General features: G+C 40.4%; 2 protein-coding genes across 4 annotated transcripts in view; one reads left to right on the top strand and one right to left on the bottom strand.

Moving 5' to 3' along the window:
• Positions 1–6,140: 6,140 nt before the first annotated feature.
• Positions 6,141–19,278, bottom strand: MCTS1 (MCTS1 re-initiation and release factor). Of its 2 annotated transcripts, none has more exon segments than NM_001435149.1 (5): positions 6,141–7,180; positions 9,017–9,084; positions 12,765–12,883; positions 17,042–17,073; positions 18,917–19,278. In NM_001435149.1, coding segments are annotated over 5 exon segments (291 nt in total). In that variant the 5' UTR covers positions 18,928–19,278; the 3' UTR covers positions 6,141–7,119.
• The window catches only part of CUL4B (cullin 4B), a 61,705-nt gene continuing 59,474 nt past the window's right edge, over positions 18,534–20,764 (top strand). For both annotated transcript variants that reach the window (XM_085008284.1, XM_085008283.1), the window contains exon 1: positions 18,534–18,688. The gene's annotated coding sequence lies outside the window, so the exon portion shown is untranslated. The remainder of the gene's footprint in view (positions 18,689–20,764) is intronic.

Below are 20,764 nucleotides of genomic sequence, written 5' to 3'. Positions count from 1 at the left end.
ATAACAGCTGGTATTGAATATTCAAAGCCACAAGGGAATTCCTTAATTAATAGTTCTAAGATAATATCTGTAGATTGAATCTGTGCCATGCAATAAAACAGCTCTTCCTTGAGCAGCTTTTTTATAGAGTAAATATTTTTAAGGCAAAAATTGGAAGCTGCTTTTAAGGACATTAACTTAGAACATGTTCCCCTTTCATACCAAATTAGACATTATTAGAGCCGAAATTGCCCAAATCAGTATGATTTCTTTCTCCTCACATTTTAACCAAGATGCTTCCCTTTATATCGACAAAAACTGCTTAAGTGAGACTCTTGCCATCCCCAGTAAATGCATCTGGGCATCAGTACTTGAGAGAGAATTGGGTTTGACAACACCCAGAAGCTCACAAGGCCATGTGCTTTTTCTCAGACCTCTGCATTTGGGAGCAAGAAAGCAGAATTACTTTGTGGACTTCTTTCAAAACATTTTACAAAATATAAAAACCTTACCTTGTTAAACATAAAATAATGCAGCATCAGTTTCCAAGTTGTTACTGCATTTTAGCCCCTACTATGTTTTAAACAGAATAAAGTATTGCCAGTGAAAAATATCTTCCAGTCGTGTGCCTTTTTGAAAGCTATTTAGGAGACAGACATTAATTTGATGGGTTAGAGACTGCTGTTATCCCACTAAATGAAGCTGAACTTTCTTAAATCTAAAAAGCTTACAAAAGCGAACTGTAGAGATATTAGTCATGCAAAAGCATACTTTTTCCTAATCCTGAATAAGTCAACTCTCTAAGAAAGCTGTCCAGAGCCTACAGAGCAAAAAGGACTCTCCTCCCATCCTCCTCACCCTGACCAATTTAATCCAGATGTTTAAGTGAAAAGTGAGTTTTGGCTTTTAAAATTGAATTCTTACTGGGGCAGCATTAGAACTGATGAAAAGAGTATCCAGACAAAGAAGTGCATACAAAATCTTTCAGATCATGAGAAACTAAAAATTTGTTAAAATATTGGTCTGCAGAAACAGGTATTTTATGCCCAACTTAGAGGGAAACAAAACCAGAAGTGCGTGCTGCTTTTATAAAAAAGTTGCCTCAAATTTAAGTTCATTCAAGTATTAAACGGTGTCAATCTAAAATGCAGTTTCATCACAAAACCATCTTACTGGTTTGCAAGTTTCCAAGCCTCAGGGTTTCATCATGCATCAGCATAGAAGGACATTATCAGCATTTGGTAGGAATAAAAATGGATTGCCCACCCTCAAAAGTCTCCCCAATATGGCTTTCCCTGAGACAAAAAGGTAATTGAATTTCATTTGTTTTCAAGGCATATGTTTGGAGAAATGGCACTTTCTCTAAGTAAGTGCTTAAATGATTTATTTCTTAAAACAGTGTTTTGCTCACCTGGCTTATGAAAACCAGAAGAAATTAGTTATTTCACCATAGATTAAAAGAATATTATTAGCTATTGTTGACAATCAAGTATCGTGATAAAAAAATTAAAAGAAAAGTAAGAAAGTTCCCCTGTGATGTAGAAGGTTAAGGATCCAACATTGCTGAAGCTATGCAGCAGTTCACAACTGCTGCATGGCTTTGATCCCTAGCCCAGGAACTTCCACATGCCACAGGTGCGGCCAAAAAAATTAAAAGTAAATCTTTGTGTATTTTAAATTCAGGAGATTCCCCGCCCCCCATGGTAGCGTTTTAAGAACATTTACAATGGAATTGAAGGTAGTGAAGTAAATGATTATGCCCTAGAAGCCCTTATAATTCACATATTGCCTAAAATGAAAGTATTTTAAAACTGGGAAATGGAGCAAGAATAGCAATAAAAATTGTGGCGTGGAAATCAATCATTTTACTTTTAAAATGGTATTTTTAAAATGTATCAGATAATCATTTAATTAGAATTGGACAATAGTAAGTCATGTCATTCTCTGTAATAACTAGGTCTTAAGTAAAAATTATTTCACTAATGGGTCTTTTATTTCTCAAAATGTTCAGGCATAAAATTTTGGTGTTCTTTAATTTTTCGATCCAAGAGGCAAATATTGATCATGCTAATTAGTTTGGATGTTTTTATCTATTTTTCCTCCCCATGACCTGTTCTAATAATATGATATTATTAGGAGAAATTCCAGTGAATCATATCTTGTATGCCTTTCCATATATAGAGGCCAGCCTCCTAAGCCAACCAACCAACCAACCAGACTGAGTCTCAACAGATTTTAAAACTGGTTCTCAATCCCCTTCATTCACTCCTGTTCTGAGGGAACTGTAGTCCTTTATAAGGACGCAATTAGTTGTTTTGTTGTCCCCCTACCCCCACCCCACGCACTCATGACATATGGAAGTTCCCGGGCCAGGGATCACATCTGAGCCCCAGCTGCAATCTACACCACGGCTGTGGCAACCAGATCCTTAACCCACTGCACCAGGCTGGGGATCAAACCTACACTGCCACAGAGGCCACACCAGATCCCTAACCCACCACACCACAGCAGGAACTCCAGTACTTAATTAGTTTTAATATAATATTAAACAAATTAGTGTTATAGTTCATTATATTTACTTTTTTCTTTCACCTGCTATAAAAAAAGTATAATAAAGTATACATACAATGTGTAAAAAGATAGAATACATATAATACAAACTATGCATTTACATGTATCAGTCTCCATGTTGACAGGCATGATTTCTTTAGGAACTATTGCTGAGAGACTAGGATATTAAAAATTTATATAATTATATTTAGTCTAATTTTTACTGCCTTAATACAACGAATGACACTAAACATAAAGTGTTCTGAAGGGCTTTCAAAATATATTTTAATGGCCTAATGCTTACAGGTTATTAAATATAACTTGAGTAAGTTTCTGATTGCTGGAGACCTCAGAAGTGATGGTTTTATTGACATAGGATGCATACATTTTCTTTTTTTCACAATTATAAATGAGTTTTAGTGGATACTCCTTTAGAAATTGAAACATTTTGAGTTCCCTGAAGAGCCTTGAGAGATATATATTCTCAAAATTAAGGAACCTCGATAAACAAAATTAAAACATTTTTTGTCGAGCATGCATTCATTTCATATTCCCACTAATATATAATTGCTACAGTATTAATATTCTCAGGAACAACAAAAAAGTGAAATATTTATTATAACAAAATACCTCTAAAATTTAGCCATTTCCCATATCTTCTGAAATATGCTTGGAAATATGGTATCATCGGCAGCTGATTTGTATGTGCGGGGGGATCTTAACTGGATATAATCGTTATTTGATAAATGCCACATGACTTTATTTTTTTTCTTGCCATATGACTTTGTGTTTGGGGACTGTCAAATCCATCGAATTGGAAATGTTCATGGCTGCCTCTGGGATGAATCCAGCTGCTTGTTTTGAGTCCAGAACATTAAAAAAAAAAAAAGGAAAAATGCAGCTACCAACAGAACACTACCAAACTACTATAGTAGTCTGCTAAAAGAGGGTTGATCAGGCCTTTTACTGCACAGTGGGACAGCTTTGAGTTGGAATGCTAAACTGTTACAATGCCAAGACATCTGGATTTTTTTTTTTTTTTTTTTTTTTTTTTGCTATTTCTTTGGGCCGCTCCCGCGGCATATGGAGGTTCCCAGGCTAGGGGTCCAATCGGAGGTGTAGCTGCCAGCCTACGCCAGAGCCACAGCAACGTGGGATCCGAGCTGCGTCTGCAACCTACACCACAGCTCACGGCAACGCCGGATCCTTAACCCACTGAGCAAGGGCAGGGACCGAACCCGCAACCTCATGGTTCCTAGTCGGATTCCTTCACCACTGCACCATGATGGGAACTCCTGGATTTTTTTTAACCTCACATTGGATATTATCTAAGGAATATTTTTATTTTTATTTTTTTTGTCTTTTTGCCTTTTCTAGCGCCATACCTGCGGCATATGGAGGTTCCCAGGCTAGGAAACAGCACAGCACAGCCACAGCCACAGCAATGCCAGATCCAAGCCGAGTCTGCAACCTACACCACAGCTCACGGCAACGCCGCATCCTTAACCCACTGAATGAGGCAGGGATCGAACCCTCAACCCCATGGTTCCTAGTCAGATTCGTTAACCACTGAGCCACGATGGGAACTCCAAAGGAATATTTTATATTTGGTTCATGTATAATTTGTAAATTTTGACAACTAAAATTGGAAAAATATTAGTAACTTCCTACTGACTTTATAAACTGGTAGTGGGCTGCCACCATTACCCAGATTTTTCAAAATGTAAATTTACTCACTAGATGGGAAGCTCTTTAAGAGCAAGGACCACTTGTGTATTATTCATCTTTGTGCCACAAACCTAGAACCTAGTGGATATTCAACAAATGTCAACTGAGCTGAACTGACCTGGGCTGAGAAAAAAGTTTGTCAGATACACAAAAATGATTAGACTGTAGGCTGGCTTGACACAGAATTAATTTTGAAACTAAAAATGAACTGAAGACACATTGCCTGCAAGAAAATAGGCTCTCCCTTTATTCCTACTCTCTGGAATGTGGGTAAACTGTTTCCTTTGATCATGGTACATAAAGAGGCTGATATATCTGCTAGTTTAGCCTCTTTGAATTGGCTTCCCTCCATCACCTAACGTTTAGAAACAGACTGGACTCCCACTTGCAAAGTGACACCTCTGATTAACTCTATGACCTGAGGCCTCAGACCCAGGGGAAGCAGGAAACATACATATTTAGTCCACATAACCAAGGCAACAAGGTCAGTGTACCTGAACACAGGAGAAAAACAAGCACAGATGATGCTGAATATTTTAAAAGTGTTCCCTGCACCTCACTCTAATGGTTGTTAGAAACATGGATAAGTTATTTCTGAAACCAGAAAAATAAAACTTCTCTAATATGTGTGTGTGCTTTGTTTTTCATTGCCAACACTTCACAGGCAATCTTGGTCAATTAACATTATCTTAGTACCAACAAAAAAGGTTCAGTTTGGTTTTGACATAAGTGACTTAGATATTTTCTTTTTAAGCATATAAGGAGCTATAGACCTCGAATAGAGTGCCTCTCCCCCAAACGGGGAGACATCTAAATTTGAAACTAGTACGTGAAATGAGACTAGCTATTGAGAATCCTGCTCTGAAAGAGAATTTCTAATTTTGTTACTGATAAGATTATTGTTTACTAATTGCTTATCTTAAGCACTCTTATCACTATAAATTAATACATTTATATTCTAACCTGGGAATCTCCAAGGTTTTGCTGGTGGAAAATAGTTTCTCAATCTGAGTCAGCCCCTTCATCTATGTTGTATCTTGGGAGGCCCAGCTGCAACAAAATCCAAAATATGGGAGGAAACTATAAGACAAAACAATTTAATTTCATTCTTCCTTTTTTTTTTTTTTGTCTTTTTAGGGCCGCAACCGCGGCATGTAGAGGTTGCCAGGCTAGGGGTCAAATCGGAGCTGTAGCCGCTGGTCTACACCCCAGCCACAGCAATGCCAGATTCGAGCCTCTTCTGCGACCTACACCACAGCTCACACAACGCCTGATCTTTGACCCGCTGAGTGAGGCCAGGGATTGAACCCGCAACCTCATGGTTCCTAGTCGTATTCGTTTCTGCTGTGCTACGATGGGAACTCCCAATTTGATTGCTTAATTAATTTAAAGGGAAAATGAAGGAGGGGGAACTTATAGATTAAAAGGGACTTAAATAATCTTGTAAGGTACCAATTTCAAGCAGACCAACCGTTAATAAAAGAGAGGTCAATTTGTCACATATTTGAACACAGTCCAGATATCTGTTCATATTAATAAAGTTAAAAATTGTAGCTGTGATATGATACTATAGTTTTTTTTTAACTTATCTTTTTGTTTTGTTTTGTTTTGCTTTTTAGGGCTGCACCTGCAGCATGTGGAAGTTCCCAGGCTAGGGGTCAAATAAGAGCTGCAGCTGCCGGCCACAGCTACAGCCACAGCCTGTGCAACATGGAACATGCAACCTACACCACAGCTCGTGGCAACACCAGATCCTTAACCCACTGAGGAAAGCCAGGGACTGAACCCACATCCTCATGGATACTAGTTGGATTCTTAACTTGCTGAGCCACAACAGGAACTCCAAAAAAACACTTATCTTTTAAAGATACATATTAAAGAAATTATGGAAGTTCCCACTGTGGTGCAACAGGATCGAGGCACCTCTGGAGCATCAGGATTCAGGTTCAATCCCTGACCCAGCACAGTGGGCAATACCACAGCAGTAGGTTGCAACTGCTGCTCAGATCTGATCCCTAGCCCAAGAACTCCATATGCCGGGGGGCGGCCAAAAAAGAAAAAAAAAATTATGGATGAATCAATATATCTGAGATTTGCTTCATAATTGGGGAGTGGAGTGGGAAGGAATGAGTGAGATATAGATGAAATAATATTGGCCGGGAATTGAAGCTGGGTGATGGATACAGAGAATGTCCATTATCCTCTTCTCCCCATACTTTCCTAAATGTTCAGAATTTTCCATAATGAAGAGAATATTTCCAAATGAAAATAAAAACAACCACAGCAGAAATTCCCTTGTGGCACAATGAGTTAAGGCTCCAGCATTGCTGCACCTGGTAGCAACTGTGATCCAGGTTCAATCCCTAGCCTCGGAACCTCCATAGGCCATGGGTACAGCAAAAAAACAAAAAACACAACCACAGCAAACAAAAAAAAACACACACACAAAAGAGAGGGGGCACTACTAGGTTCCCTGGGATAAAAATCCTAGTCTAGCTTCAAGCCCCATTAAGTAGTCATATTCACAGGGCGGGGGGGATGTCAGCCATACAGCAAGTTCATTTACCAAGTCTTGCCGTTCATCTTAAATCGTTAGCCTGAGAAAGGACATTAAGTTGTCTGAGTTTGGTTTCTTACCAGATACCTTTTAATGTCCAAGTTTATTACCCAAATTTAATGTGAGTTTAAGAAAATATAATTTTTGAAGCTAACAGCGTTTTAGCATCTGTCGAATTTATTAAGCATAACCACAGAGGTATTGCCTTCATGCTGTCACACACAGACACAAACACAGATACAGCACAATATCCATATTTAGCCCAAGTACATTCCTTCTGAGGCTCATTTATATGTCTTCATATGCTACAGCCCATCATTTAAATAATGGATATTTTCAATACCAATTCCTTTGTTGACTTTCTCACTGTAGAAGGAATAAAGCACATAAACATATTGTTACTTTTTTTTTTTTGGTCTTTTGTCTTTTTTAGGGCCACCCCCACGGCATATGGAGGTTCCCAGACTAGGGGTCGAATTGGAGCTGCCGGCCTACACTACGGCCACAGCAACGCCGGATCTGAGCCGCCTCTGCAACCTACACCACAGCTCACAGCAACACTGGATCCTTAACCCACTGAGTGAGGCCAGGGATCAAACCCACAACCTCACGATTCCTAGTCAGATTCATTTCCACTGCGCCATGACGGGAACTCCTGTTACACATTTTTATAGGCTTACTATGGTAAATATAATTCAGGGTACATTACTATTTCACAATTGTTGAGCCACACGTAGGGGATTTTTTTAAATTATTACACTAACATTATCACCTATATTAAACTATAGTACTCTGCTACAGTTCATGTTTTAAAGTGATTCTAGGGATCTAACTAGTGCATCTATAGAAACAGTAATAATGTCATCAAACCAGGAGAACATCAAAGTGTTATCATTAGCCCTGAAACTAAAGTAATAGGAATAATTTGGTCATCAAATGAGCCCCAATATTTTTAAGCATACTGACTGTATTCTGGTACCATATCTTTAATATTTCCTTAATATTTTATACCACCAGGTCAAATTATAAGATAACTACTCTGTGGTGCTGAATTATGTCACTGTTTTTAAAAACTAGCAGCAAAATGTCTTTCCCCAAAACTAATTTAAATGATACGAGGAGTTCCCATCGTGGCTCAGTGGTTAACGAATCCGTCTAGGAACCATGAGGTTGTGGGTTCCATCCCTGGCCTCGCTCAGTGGGTTAAGGATCGGGTGTTGCCGTGAGCTGTGGTGTGGGTCGAAGACGTGGCTCGGATCCCGTGTTGCTGTGGCTCTGGTGTAGGCTGGTGGCTACAGCTCCTATTCGATCCCTAGCCTGGGAACCTTCATATGCCACAGGAGTGGGCCTAGAAAAGGCAAAAAGAAAAAAAAAAATCATACGAAATTAAAAAAATTCCTAGGAGCTCCCACTGTGGGTCAGCGGGTTAAGAAGCCAACCAGTATCCATGAGGATGGGAGTTCAATCCCTGGCCTTGCTCAGCAGGTTAAGGATCCTCCGTTGCCTTGAGCTGTGGCATAGGTCACAGGTGCAGCTCAGGATGGCATTGCTGTGGCTGTGGTACAGGCCAGCAGCTGCAGTTCCGATTTGACCCCTAGCCTGGGAACTTCCTGCAGGTTCAGCCCTAAAAAGCTAAATAAATAAATAAGGAGTTCCTGTCGGGGCACAGCGGAAATGAATCTGACTAGGAACCATGAGGGTGTGAGTTGGATCCTTGGCCTCGCTCAGTGGATTAAGGATCCGGTGTTGCCATGAGCTGTGGTGTAGGTCGCAGAGGCGGCTCAGATCTGGCGATGCTGTGGCTGTGGCGTAAGCCGGCGGCTACAGCTCTGGCTACAGCTCGGATTAAACCCCTAGCCTGGGAACCTCCATATGCCTCAGGTGCAGCCCTCAAAAGATAAATAAATAAAATAAATAAATAAATAAAATTTAAAAATTACTAAAAATACTACATACATATAAAACAGCTGTGTTGGCACACAGGTTCTTTTCAGAGTGCTTAAAAAAGAATGCAATCCCAGAGACAAAAATAGGCATCAATGGCTTCCTAAGTGTTATTAGGAAAAATAAAAAATGAGGCTTCAGTGCTTAAATATCTGTAAGATGTGGAATGTATGAGAGCAAATTTCACCTTTAATTCCGACGCCTCCTGCATAGGTTACCTATATCTCAAAAGCTAAGGGGACCTAATCAGAGACTTACATATCTTCTGCAGACATCCTCATGACTCCAACACACAGGGCATGCTGTTTTCCTTCTGCCATGATTGCCTGAAAACACAGGGCTAAGAAAATAATTTATCTATCAAAATGCCTTGGAGAGGGGGTGTCACATGACTACTTAAGCCACTCTGAACCCAAACTGCCTTCTCACTTAGCCCATTAACTCCTTGAGGGCAAGGACCTAGCAAAGTTTATGGGCACATTGCAATAATCAATAATGCTAAATCAATGAATCTAATAATCATTATTGGTTTTAAAGTCAAATGTTAACAATGCCAACAAAAGAAAAAGTCACGCAAAAAAAAAGGAGATAAAATTTCTTGCATATAAATATTAAAAACTGAAATAAATAAATATCAATTGTTCTAGTGCTTAAATCACTACATGGTGGATTTATATAAAGAACACATTAATGAATTCTCCTATGGCTCAATGGGTTAAGGATCCGGCCTTGCAGTCAGCTGTGGTGTAAGCCAGGGGCTACAGCTCCGATTAGACCCCTAGTCTGGGATCCTCCATATGCCTCGGGTGCGGCTCTAAAAAAACAAAAAAACAAAACAAAACAAAGAATTAAATCCCCAATCTATCTTTAACAGCCCAGTGTAAGCTAGGAGTCCTACAATCAATGAATGCCTTTTTTCAGGGATCAATGCTTTTAGAAGAACATACAGATCCTGAGGCTTTGGCTGAAATTCTCTTGAAACTTGTAAATCAACCACATATTCTTTCTCTTTTTTTGTCTTTTGTCTTTTTAGGGCTGCACCCACAGCATATGGAGGTTTCCAGGCTAGGGGTCTTATTGGAGCTACAGCTGCCGGCCTACACCACAGCCACAGCTACACCAGATCCGAGCCACGTCTGCAGCCTACACACCACAGCTCATGGCAACGCTGGATCCTTAACCCACAACCAGGGAGTGAACCCACAACCTCATGGTTCCCAGTCGGATTTGTTTCCGCTGTGCCACGATGCCAACGGCACATTCTTTAGAAAATAAGACCTACTCATCTGTGAGAACAGAAGCTTTATTGATGACAGAACTGCTGCTTTAAAAACTTGAAGAATCTAAGTAATGGGAAACTGATATCTGAGTGCAGAATGCTTGCTCTAAACTGAGTCTTCAGCAACTATGGAGACAGCAGACCTGAGCTGCAGGAGAAAGCATCATTACTGAAGAAAACACTTGAAAATCTAGAATAAATTAGAAGGGAAGAAACAAACAAGTGCCATGTTCATTGGGGACTGAAATGGTGGTATTCTTCGAAAAACCAAGTGAGGAAAAATAAAGATTAATCTTTAGCATGCATCATTCCTTGGCTGAAACAAACAAAAAAAGCCTTAAAAAAAAAAAAAAAAAAAAAAAGCCCAGGAGTTCCTGGTGTGGCTCAGCGGTAACGAGCCCAACTAGTATCCATGAGGAGGCGGGTTCAATCCATGGCCTCACTCAGTGGGTTGAGGATCCAGCTTTGCCATGAGCTGTGGTGTAGGTCGCAGAGGCGGCTCAGATCTGGCGTTGCTGTGGCTGTGGTGTAGGCTGGCGGCTACAGCTCAGATAGACCCCTAGCCTGGGAATTTCCATATGCCACAGGTGTGGCCATAAAAAGACAAAAAAAAAGGCTAGTGTAAGTTTCAATCTATTGGGAACAACCATAATGTTTTTGGTTATCATCTGAAGTGTCTAGAATGTTAAACATTGCAGTACATATTTTAAAAAGTATAGGTTCAAGGGCACACAGTACCTCTCTGTACTAGTTTTACAACTTTCCAAAAGTCTATAACTTTTCAAAATAAAAGTTATTTAAAAGGTAAAAAGTAAAAGCTAGGGGAGTTCCCATGTGGCTTAATGGGTTAAGGATCCAGGGTCATCACTGCAGTGGCTCAGGTTACTGCTGTGGCATGGGTTCATTCCCTGGCCTGGGAACTTCCACATGCCTCAGGAATGGCCAAAAAAAAAAGGAAGTAAAGGCAAGGTGCCAAGAAAAATTCCCATTTAGGGGACATTTCAGAACTATAAACTTCAAAACTTAGAAAAAGCATAAACATAAAAAAGTAACCTGTCCTCACAGAATACTTTTCTCTATTGGTTTTCAATTCATTCACTCAACATTCCACAAAACTTTGAGCACCTATTATGTGACCAGTATCTATGTCAATACAAGCTGTCCCTAAGATATAAATATATGACTTATACTACCTCTCAGATATAACTGCCACAAGAGAGGACACCCTCCTTTTGAGCAAATGACACATTCCTTTTTTTTTTTTTTTTTTTTTTTTTAGGGCTGCACTCATGGCATATGGAATTCCCAGGCTAGGGGTCAAAATCAGAGCTATAGCTGCTGGCCTACACCACAGCCATAGCAACGCCAGATCTGAGCTCTGTCTGTGACCTACACCACAGCACACAACAATGCCAGATCCTTAACCCACTATGGCCAGGGGTCAAACCTGTGTCCTCATGGATACTAGTTGGATTGTTACCACTGAGCCATGATGGGAACTCCAACACACATTCTTAAACCCACTCCAATGGCCTTTTCACTCCAGTGATTTCTCCATTCCCTCTAAGTATGGTTCCTTTTCTCAACCTGAGGCAAATGGCCATGATGACAAAGGAGATGTCCTCCTGTCCAGACTAGTTGACCAAAAAACTAATCTAGAATATAGCTGAAACAGCACTGTAGAAATGGAAATAATTTGCATTACTCAGATACATCATGCAGAATTACTCATCATGAGTGAATAGATCCTTAAGAACTATCTGGGACTTTAACATTTCTCTTTGAGAAAACATGTGCTGAGGCCCAAACAATCAGCTTAAAAATGAACTTTAAAATAAAAGTTGGGGATCGCCCATAGTTCCCACACTACTCACTTTTAACATTTTACCTGGTGCCTAAGTTCTTTTCTCTCTCTTCCTCTTTTTTTTTTTTTTTTTTTTTTTTTTTTTTTTTTTTGGCCGTAGTGAGCAGCAGCTTGATGTAGGTTCTCAGTTCCCAGACCAGGGAATGAACCCAGGCCACAGCAGTGAAAGTGCTGAGTCCTAACCACTAGACCACCAGGGAACTCCCTCTTTTCCCTTTTGAGCGCTTCTACTCCAGTGTATCTGGGGTAAGTCAAATGTAAAAGTAGCAAGATGATGTCCAGATAAGTGATCCAATCATATCATATACATCCTCTCCATTAATAATCAAGAGTTTTATAACACTGGGCCCCAACTGAGCTGAAATGTAGCTTGGACTCTTGTACTACTTGTTCTCATTTAATTTCTAAGATGGGCATAATATTGTCTCAAGAAATAACGTTGCTTCAGAGTTCCCATTGTGACTCAATGAGTTAAGAACCTGACCAGCATGCATGAGGATGTGGATTCCATCCCTAGCCTCGCTCAGTGGGTTAAGGATCCAGAGTTGCCGTGAGCTGTGGTGTAGGACAGCAGCTGCAGCTCCGATTCCACCCCTAGCCTGGGAACTTCCATATGCCACAGGAGCAGCCCTAAACAGAATAATAATAATAATAATAATAATAATAATAATAATAATATTGCTTCCCACATCTTAGAAAGGCATGAGATAACAGTAACCTCCAAAAAAGTACTTCTCATGTTCTCTTCGATGATGGATCTTTCAGTAATAACAAGAGCACAATGAACATATTTTTCAAGAGTTACAGCATTGTAGGAAGAGTTGTTTCAAGAGTTGTAGGAAGAATACAACAATCGTATCTACCGCAGCAGGGTAAAGTTTAGCTCCAGGAGAAGTTAAGCCTGGACACATGATATTTGCTCCACTGAGCACAAATTTGATGGCTCCTTTATCAACCTGCTGGTGTGGCAGGATAAAAGGATCTAGAAGAAAAGAAATACATTACATAAATTAATAGGACTCAACAGAAAAAGGCAAAGGACATGAACAAATATTCCCTCAAATTAGAGTACTCTGAAAGATGCAAAATAAAACACCTTCCTTCACTTATTCGTGTGTGTGTGTGTGTGTGTGTGTGTGTGTGTGTGTCTTTTGTCATTTTAGGACCGCACCCACGGCACATGGAGGTTCCCAAGCTAGGGGTCCAATCGGATCTTTTGCCGCCGCCCTAGGCCACAGCCACAGCAACACCAGATCCGAGCCAAGTCTGTGACCTATACCACAGCTCACGGCAAAGCCGGATCCCCAATCCACTGAGCGAGGCCAGGGATCGAACCCACAACCTTATGGTTCCCAGTCAGATTCGTTTCCTCTGGGCCACAACGGGAACTCCAAATTGGTATATATTTTTAAGAAAAATAAGCCCCAGTGCTAGCAAGAGTGTGGGAAAGCTGGCATTCCCATATACCGCTAGAAGGTTTATAAATGGATACAACCTTTCCTTTGGACTACTTAGCACAATGTATCAACGGCCTTGAAAAAGTTCAAACTCTTTGACTCTGTCTGTAATTCTACTTCTAGGACTTTATCCTAAGAAAAAATAAGAGATGCATGATAATGATATATTTAGGTAGAAAGATATTCATTATAGCACTAATATTTATATTAGAAATAAACCGGAGGGGTTCCCATCATGGTGCAGCAGAAACAAATCTGACTAGGAACCATGAGGTTGCAGGTTTGATCCCTGGCCTCACTCAGTGGGTTAAGGATCCGGTGTTGCTGTGAGCTGTGGTGCAGGTTGCAGACGCGGCTTGGATCTGGCGTTGCTGTGGCTGTGATGTAGGCCAGTGGCTACAGCTCTGATTCGACCCATAGCCTGGGAACCTCCATATGCCGTGGGTGTGGCCCTAAAAAGACAAAAGACTAAATAAATAAATAAACAAACAAGCAAACAAACAAACTGGGAATCAGCCTAAATGTCCAACAATAAAGTAAGAGATAAATGACTTAAACTATGTCTATAGGAGTTCCCGTCGTGGCACAGTGGTTAACAAATCCAATTAGGAACCATGAGGTTGCAGGTTCGATCCCTGGCCTCACTCAGTGGGTTAAGGATCTGGCGTTGCCATGAACTGTGCTGTAGGATTCAGACTCGGCTTGGATCCCGAGTTGCTGTGGCTGTGGTATAGGCCGGCGGCTACAGCTCCAATGGGACTCCTAGCCTGGGAACCTCCATATGCTGCGGGAAGCGGCCCTAGAAAAGGCAAAAAGACAAAAAAACAAAACAAAACAAAACAAAAACCTATGTCTATAATATCTATATACTAGAACCACTTTTTTTGGATAATATGTAATACCCTGGAAAATGTCCATAATATGTGATGAGTGAAAAAAAAGAAGAAAAAACTGCCCAAAAGATCAGTGGTTGCTAAGGGTTAAAGGAGAGCAGGAGATGGGAGGGATGAATAGGCAAAGCGCAGAGGATTTTTAGGGCAGTGAAACTTTTCTGTGGGGTTTGGGGGTGGGCTGGGGTTTGGGATGGAAATGCTATAAAATTGGGTTGTGATGATCACTGTACAACTATAAATGTAATAAATGTAATAAAATTCATTGAATTAAAAAAAGAAACTATTCTGTAAGATACTATAACGGTGGATACACCATATTATGCAACTGAAAAAATCCACAGAATGTATAGCACACGGAATAAACCCTAATGTAAACTATGGACTTTAGTTAATTATAATAATGTAGCAATACTGGTTCACCGGTTAAATAAATGAGGCACACCAATGCAGGATATTAATAAGAAAGGAGGAGTTCCCATCATGGCACAGCAGAAACGAATCCGACTAGGAACCATGAGGTTGTGGGTTCAATCCCTGGCCTCAATCAGTGGGTTAAGGATCCAGCTTTGCCATGAGCTGTGGTGTAGGTCGCAGACACAGCTCGGATCTGGCGTTGCTGTGGCTGTGGTGTAGGCCAGCGGCTATAGCTCCCATTCGACCCCTAGTCTGGGAACCTCCATGTGCTGCGTGAGCAGCCCTAAAAAGCAAAATAAATAAATAAATAAGAAGAAGAAGAAAGGAAGGGTGGGGAGAAAGTATATAGGAACTCTGTACTTTCTGTTCATTTTTTTTCTATAAATCTAAAACTGCTCTAAAAAGGTCTATGTATTAAAAAACAAAAACTATATATAACAGCCAAATTTAAAAAGGAAAAAAATAGGAGTTCTCATCAAGGCTCAGCAGTAACAAACCAACTAGTATCCACGAGGACTCGGGTTCAATCCCTGGCCTCGCTCAGTGGGTTAAGGATACAACTTTGCCAAGAACTGTGGTGTACACAGGCACAACTCGGATCTGGCCTTGCTGTGACTGTAGTGTAGGCCGGCAGCTACAGCTCCAATTTGACCCCTAGCCTGGGAACCTCCATATGCCATGGGTGCAGCCCTAAAAAGACAAGAAAATAGGAGTTCCCGTCGTGGCGCAGTGGTTAACGAATCCGACTAGGAACCATGAGGTTGCGGGTTCCATCCCTGCCCTTGCTCAGTGGGTTAACCATCCGGCATTGCCGTGAGCTTAGGTTGCAGACTCGGATCGGATCCCGCGTTGCTGTGGCTCTGGCATAGGCCGGTGGCTACGGCTCCGATTCGACCCCTAGCCTGGGAACCTCCATATGCCGCAGGAGCGGCCCAAGAAATAGCAAAAAGACAAAAAAAAAAAAAAAAAAAAGACAAGAAAATAAAAAGGGAAAAAATGCATTTAAATATAACACATAGATATATATACAATACAGGAAATAACTGGTTGGAAGTACACTGACATACTAATGATGGTTACCTCGAGGTCATGGGAATACAAGTAATTTTATTTCTGTATTTTCCAAATCTCTAGAATGAATACACATTCCTTTTGTAATTTAAAAAAATTATTTTTTCTGTGTTTATATGTATCTACTATTAATTCATAACTTAACAATGAAAGGATCCCTGAAAGATTTAAAACAATGACTGTAGCAAAAACTTTTTAGACTTCTCAGGGGTCGAATCAAAGCCTTAGCTGCCAACCTACACCACAGCCACAGCAACACCAGATCCAAGCCTTGTCTATGACCTACACCACAGCTCACGGCACGCTGGATCCTTAACCCACTGAGCGAGGCTGGGAAGCAAACCCACGTCTTCATGGATCCTAGTCGGGTTCGTTAACCGCTGGGCCATGAAGGAAACTCCCATATCTCTATTTATACACACACATTTTTTTTCTCTACCATTTGGCATTTTAGACATATTGCTTCACACATGCCAGATACTCTATGATTTAAAAAGCAGAAATTTTACTTCACAGTTTAAGAATTCTTGTGTACTGGGATCGCACCTTCCTTTGATTTTCTTTTGTAATGTACTCAATTTAATAACACGCAAATATGGATAGGTAATAAATATCATTTTGTTTCCTAACATCTGACCTTGACACTCAACTAATAATAACTAGGACTCCTACAATTACCTGATGCTTTCCCTTATACAGAATTCTTTCTATGAGGCAAATCTGGATACAAATTTAAAAGAAAATGCTCACAGCACTTATTAGAGTTTGTATAAATATCTAATTGTTGTCTACTCTCCCAACCAGACTGTTAGCTTCCCAGGGACAGGGACCAAGTCTGTCTTTGCTTCCCATTAACGTTCTCAGATGTAAAGTTCAAAAAATATTTGCTGCGGAGTTCTCTTGTGGCAGCGCGTTAAGGATCTGGCATCACTGCAGCCGCTGGGGTTGCTGCTGTGGCACAGTTCAATCCCTGGCCTGGGAATTTCTACATGCCTTGGGTGTGCCCCCCCCCCCAATTTTTGTTGAATGAATGAAGGAACACTCTTTCTTGGAATTTCTGGAATGTATAATGAAAGAATTTGCATTTTTCAGATTTACCACAAGATGGGGAGGGGGGAGATTCATTTTAACTTTATATTCCACATAACCTAGTACTACTAAGTTAATAAGAAGAAGTCATTTTCAGCTCCTTTTGTGTCTTTCCATATCCCCAAATACATATTTCCTAAGAAGACTTACATTTGTGAAGTAATCTTAGGGTTGGATAAAAAGGCGCTTCTCTTTGTCTAAAAAATAGTAACTCACCATTTACTGTAAGGATTTCTATATGTTCATGGCTGTAAGACAAATGTCACAAAGTACCAAGTTAAATATTTTCTTTCAAAAATGAATACGCCAAACATCCTTTAAATAATGTATATACAAAACATGCATATACAGAGATGCAATAAGTTTTAAAATTTTTCAATAAAAAAGAAAAAAATTGTTTAAATCGTTTTACCTATCATACCAGTCCAGTAGAGAAAAGGAGGGAAAAATGAAACCTGCTACAATTTTATTTCACATTTTTATTATTTTAATTTCCTTGTTAGATAATAAAACAAATCTCTAAAGTACAAACTGAAATAAATCCAACTCTGAATAAAAACATTTAATTAACTCTAACAAAATAATCAGTACACAAAGCCACATTTTTCACAAACATAAAAAATTTTTAAAATACAAATAGTGATAAGTTTTATTCATTTAGAGTAGATAGTTGTGAAAATAATTACATTATAGGGCAATCTAATCATGCAATAAATCTAATCATACAATATTCAGCTTCTCTGAGCTTTACACAGAAAAAAAGACTGACCATCTCACTATTTTGACAGGATCTTTCTTAGGCATGATTTGATTAAGCCATGGTTCAATACCTGGAAATTGCTCTATCAATTGATTCTTAATACCCTTTATAACTGAGGTTTTCAACTGGATGAAGTTGGACACATTTTCTTTTTCATCAAATCTGCCAAATGATTTTTGCAAGGAAAAAAAGGCATTTCTAAGAAGACATATCAGAATAGCTAGAGGTATTGTTTTAATTAGTCACCTATTTCCAAGCAAGTATTTAGATGCCTAAAATAATTATGAAATAAATTGTTTTTAAGATACTATTTCCCTTTTATTCTGTCCTGCACAATACCAACGTCTTAATAAAATATTTAAATAAACTGTCATACGTACACAATTAGCAGAGGGACGAGGGAAAGGATATGAAGCATATTTCATATCATAGTCTGTAATCAGCTACACAAATGCCTTTCCTGGAAAATCTTACTCAACTCTACCCAGGAAGAAACTGATTCCCACCTATAACAAAACCCGTGTAAAAAAATCAAAAGCAAAACAAAATAAAATGAAAATACCCTTAAGCGTTAAGATACAAAAGCCCAACTTAATTATAACAGAAAATCAGCCCCTCCTAGGCTCTGTAATCTGCTGAGATTTTTTTCTAAAGTGATGACGACGATGGTATTTAAGATCCCTATTTATTTTTGCTCAAAACGTCGTGCACAAAACCCACCTTCCTTTGCCCACGTTCCCCCTGTGCTTTTTGCGTCTATCAAAACTGGAAGGCAATCTCACTAGGTAGGTTCCCAAAGAACTTTTGTCTTCCTTACGCTCAATAGCCTATGCGGCAATCACGGTATTTTCAAAACAAAGTTAATCTGGCAGCTAGGCAATAGGCATGACAGGCCGCTAGCTTCCTGTCACCCAGACTCCTTCACTCCCATGACCCAGGAAGTCAAGCCTTCCCTTATTCGGTTCATAACTAATAACCACATGGCAGTGAGTGCAGGGCTCAGCTCTCGGCTAAAGAGCTTATGTCCCTAAATCACAGTACAAGGATGTGATTGGTAGAATCCTTGGGATGGAGATAGGATTGGGAGAAAAAGTAAAAGAGAGGTAAGGAGAAAGAAAATGAGGGTGGGAGGACCGAAACCCATTTGAGGACTGGATGAAAGGCTTAAAGAAGTGTTGCAAGTTGCGAGTTGAGAGCATAGGACTATAGAAAACCTTAGGGAGTAAGGATGGCTGGGGCTGGGAAGAGAGAAAGGGAATTTTTGCTCTCGCCCTCTTCCCCACCCCCACCCCCTTTGTGAGCATACGATGGAGGCCACAGTATGTCCTTACTTCTTGAACATGATCCAAGGTGAAGAGGGCGACGATAGGGAAGGGCCCAGAACGGGGCGGGGGCGGGGGGGACTGAATTAGCAAGGGTCCCGCAGGTTCCCTTACACGAGGAAGGCCGGCATTGACAGTCGGAGCTGTTGTCGTTATCCGGAAAGGCAGACAGCCAGCCTCACTTTACGGTTCTTAGTGAAATTTGACTACTTCCGCTTCTCTAAATACGTCGGCGCTTTTGCCGGCCCTTTTTGGGTTACCGATCCCTATCCAGAGCGGGTAACTGAAGGGCGGGACTTGAAAAGGAAGAAGAGCTAGAGCAATCATCCTAGTAGCAGGAAGAGAAGAATGGAGTGGGCGGGGCAATCAATCAAGGTACTATTTAAACCCGTTGCGTCACTACGGATTCCTCAAAGGGTCAAGGTTCTTCCGTGTATCGTTGCTACCTGCTGTCAAACAATTTTTTAGTGGGAATGATTTTTGTTTCCCGAAACAACCGAAAGGATTGGTGCTTACCGACCAGCATGAATCTTGGCAAGCCTCTTGACATCATGCTAATGTAGTGGTGGGCTTGCCGAGTTTAGCAAATAAAAATACAGGACACCCTGTACAGGACATTTGGATTTCAGATAAAAATGAATATATTTTCTAGTATAAACTATACCTCATTCAATATTTGGGAAATACTTTATTCCAAAAAAGAAAATTTGCTTGCCTTCTGAATTTAAGTGGGCATCCTGTATTTTAATCGGGGAGCCATACTCACTGGCCAAAGAGAGGTGCCTCCAAAGAATTCACTAGGTTGTGGTCCCCTGCTTCACCCTCATAACCATAAGTTGAGCTTTAAATCAAGAGAACTTCTTGGAGTTCCCTTCGTGGCTCAGTGGTTAACAAACCCGACTAGCATCCATGAGGTCACGGGTTCGATCCCTGGCCTCGCTCAGTGGGTAAAGGATCCAGCGTTAGCGTGAGCTGTGGTGTAGGTCGCAGACACGGCTCAAATCCCACGAAGGACTGGCGGCTACAGCTTCTCTTCGACCCCTAGCCTGAGAACCTCCATATACCTGGGAACCTCCACGTGCCGTGGGTGCGGCCCTAAAGAGATAAAAAGACAAAAAGTAAAATAAAAAAAGAGAAATACCTTACTTAAACGATCGAATGTCCTCTAGGCAATCAATGCTAGACTAACTGATTGAAGAAATAACAGCTAAAGAAACACGTTTTACTTATGCAATTTTTTTTGTCTTCTTTTTTGAGGGCCCACAGCATATGGAGGTTCCCAGGCTAGGGGTCTAATCAGAGCTGTAGCTGCCGGCCTGCACCACAGGTCACGGCAATGCTGGATCCTTAACCCACTGAGTAAGGTCAGGGATGGAACCCACAACTCATGGTTCCTAGTTGGATTCGTTTCCGTTGCACCACAACAGGAACTCCCTACTTATGTAATTTTTAAAAGTAGATCAAATCAAGGGTTTTGATCAGCAAAGAAAGCATGGAAAAATACAAAACCTGAACAGGTACTACCTAGGCAGTGGGGTAGGTGTGAAGGGATCTGTAAAATAAATACACCCCTGTCTCTCCAGGGAGCAAATACTCTAGTCTGTACTGGGGAGATGGCCATTTGGGTTGTGTTTGAATTGTACAACCAACTCAACTTGCCTTGATTCCATGGTAGCAACACACTTCTGATTATAATTTAGCTTCTCGTGAGGTTCTGCACAGAAAGAATTTGCTGTTTTCAAATTATATCCCTGTGAACAATTGTTTGGCTTTGTAAATTAGTCATTTAGGATGTTGTTTTCTGCATCAATCTCTTGTGAATGTTCTGAGAGTGAATCCACATTCCCAGCATCAATC

Source organism: Sus scrofa, chromosome X, assembly GCF_054392235.1.
Source record: "Sus scrofa isolate SSC_HxYL_T2T_F1_AM1 chromosome X, Sscrofa_HxYL_maternal_Yorkshire_Landrace_v2.0, whole genome shotgun sequence".
Classification (NCBI taxonomy): Eukaryota; Metazoa; Chordata; class Mammalia; order Artiodactyla; family Suidae; genus Sus; species Sus scrofa.
The sequence above is the reverse complement of the archived record's forward strand: the minus strand, read 5'-3'. Positions and strand labels throughout refer to the sequence as shown.

Excerpts from the sequence above, each read along its gene's own strand:
- MCTS1 (XM_021080806.2), bottom strand. Across the intron at positions 12,884-17,041 it reads AGAAATCCTTACAGTAAATG|ATCCTTTTATCCTGCCACAC; the intron begins GTGAGTTACTAT and ends CTTTTCTTCTAG. Across the intron at positions 7,181-9,016 it reads AGGATGTCTGCAGAAGATAT|TGAGAAAGTCAACAAAGGAA; the intron begins GTAAGTCTCTGA and ends TTCCTTCTACAG.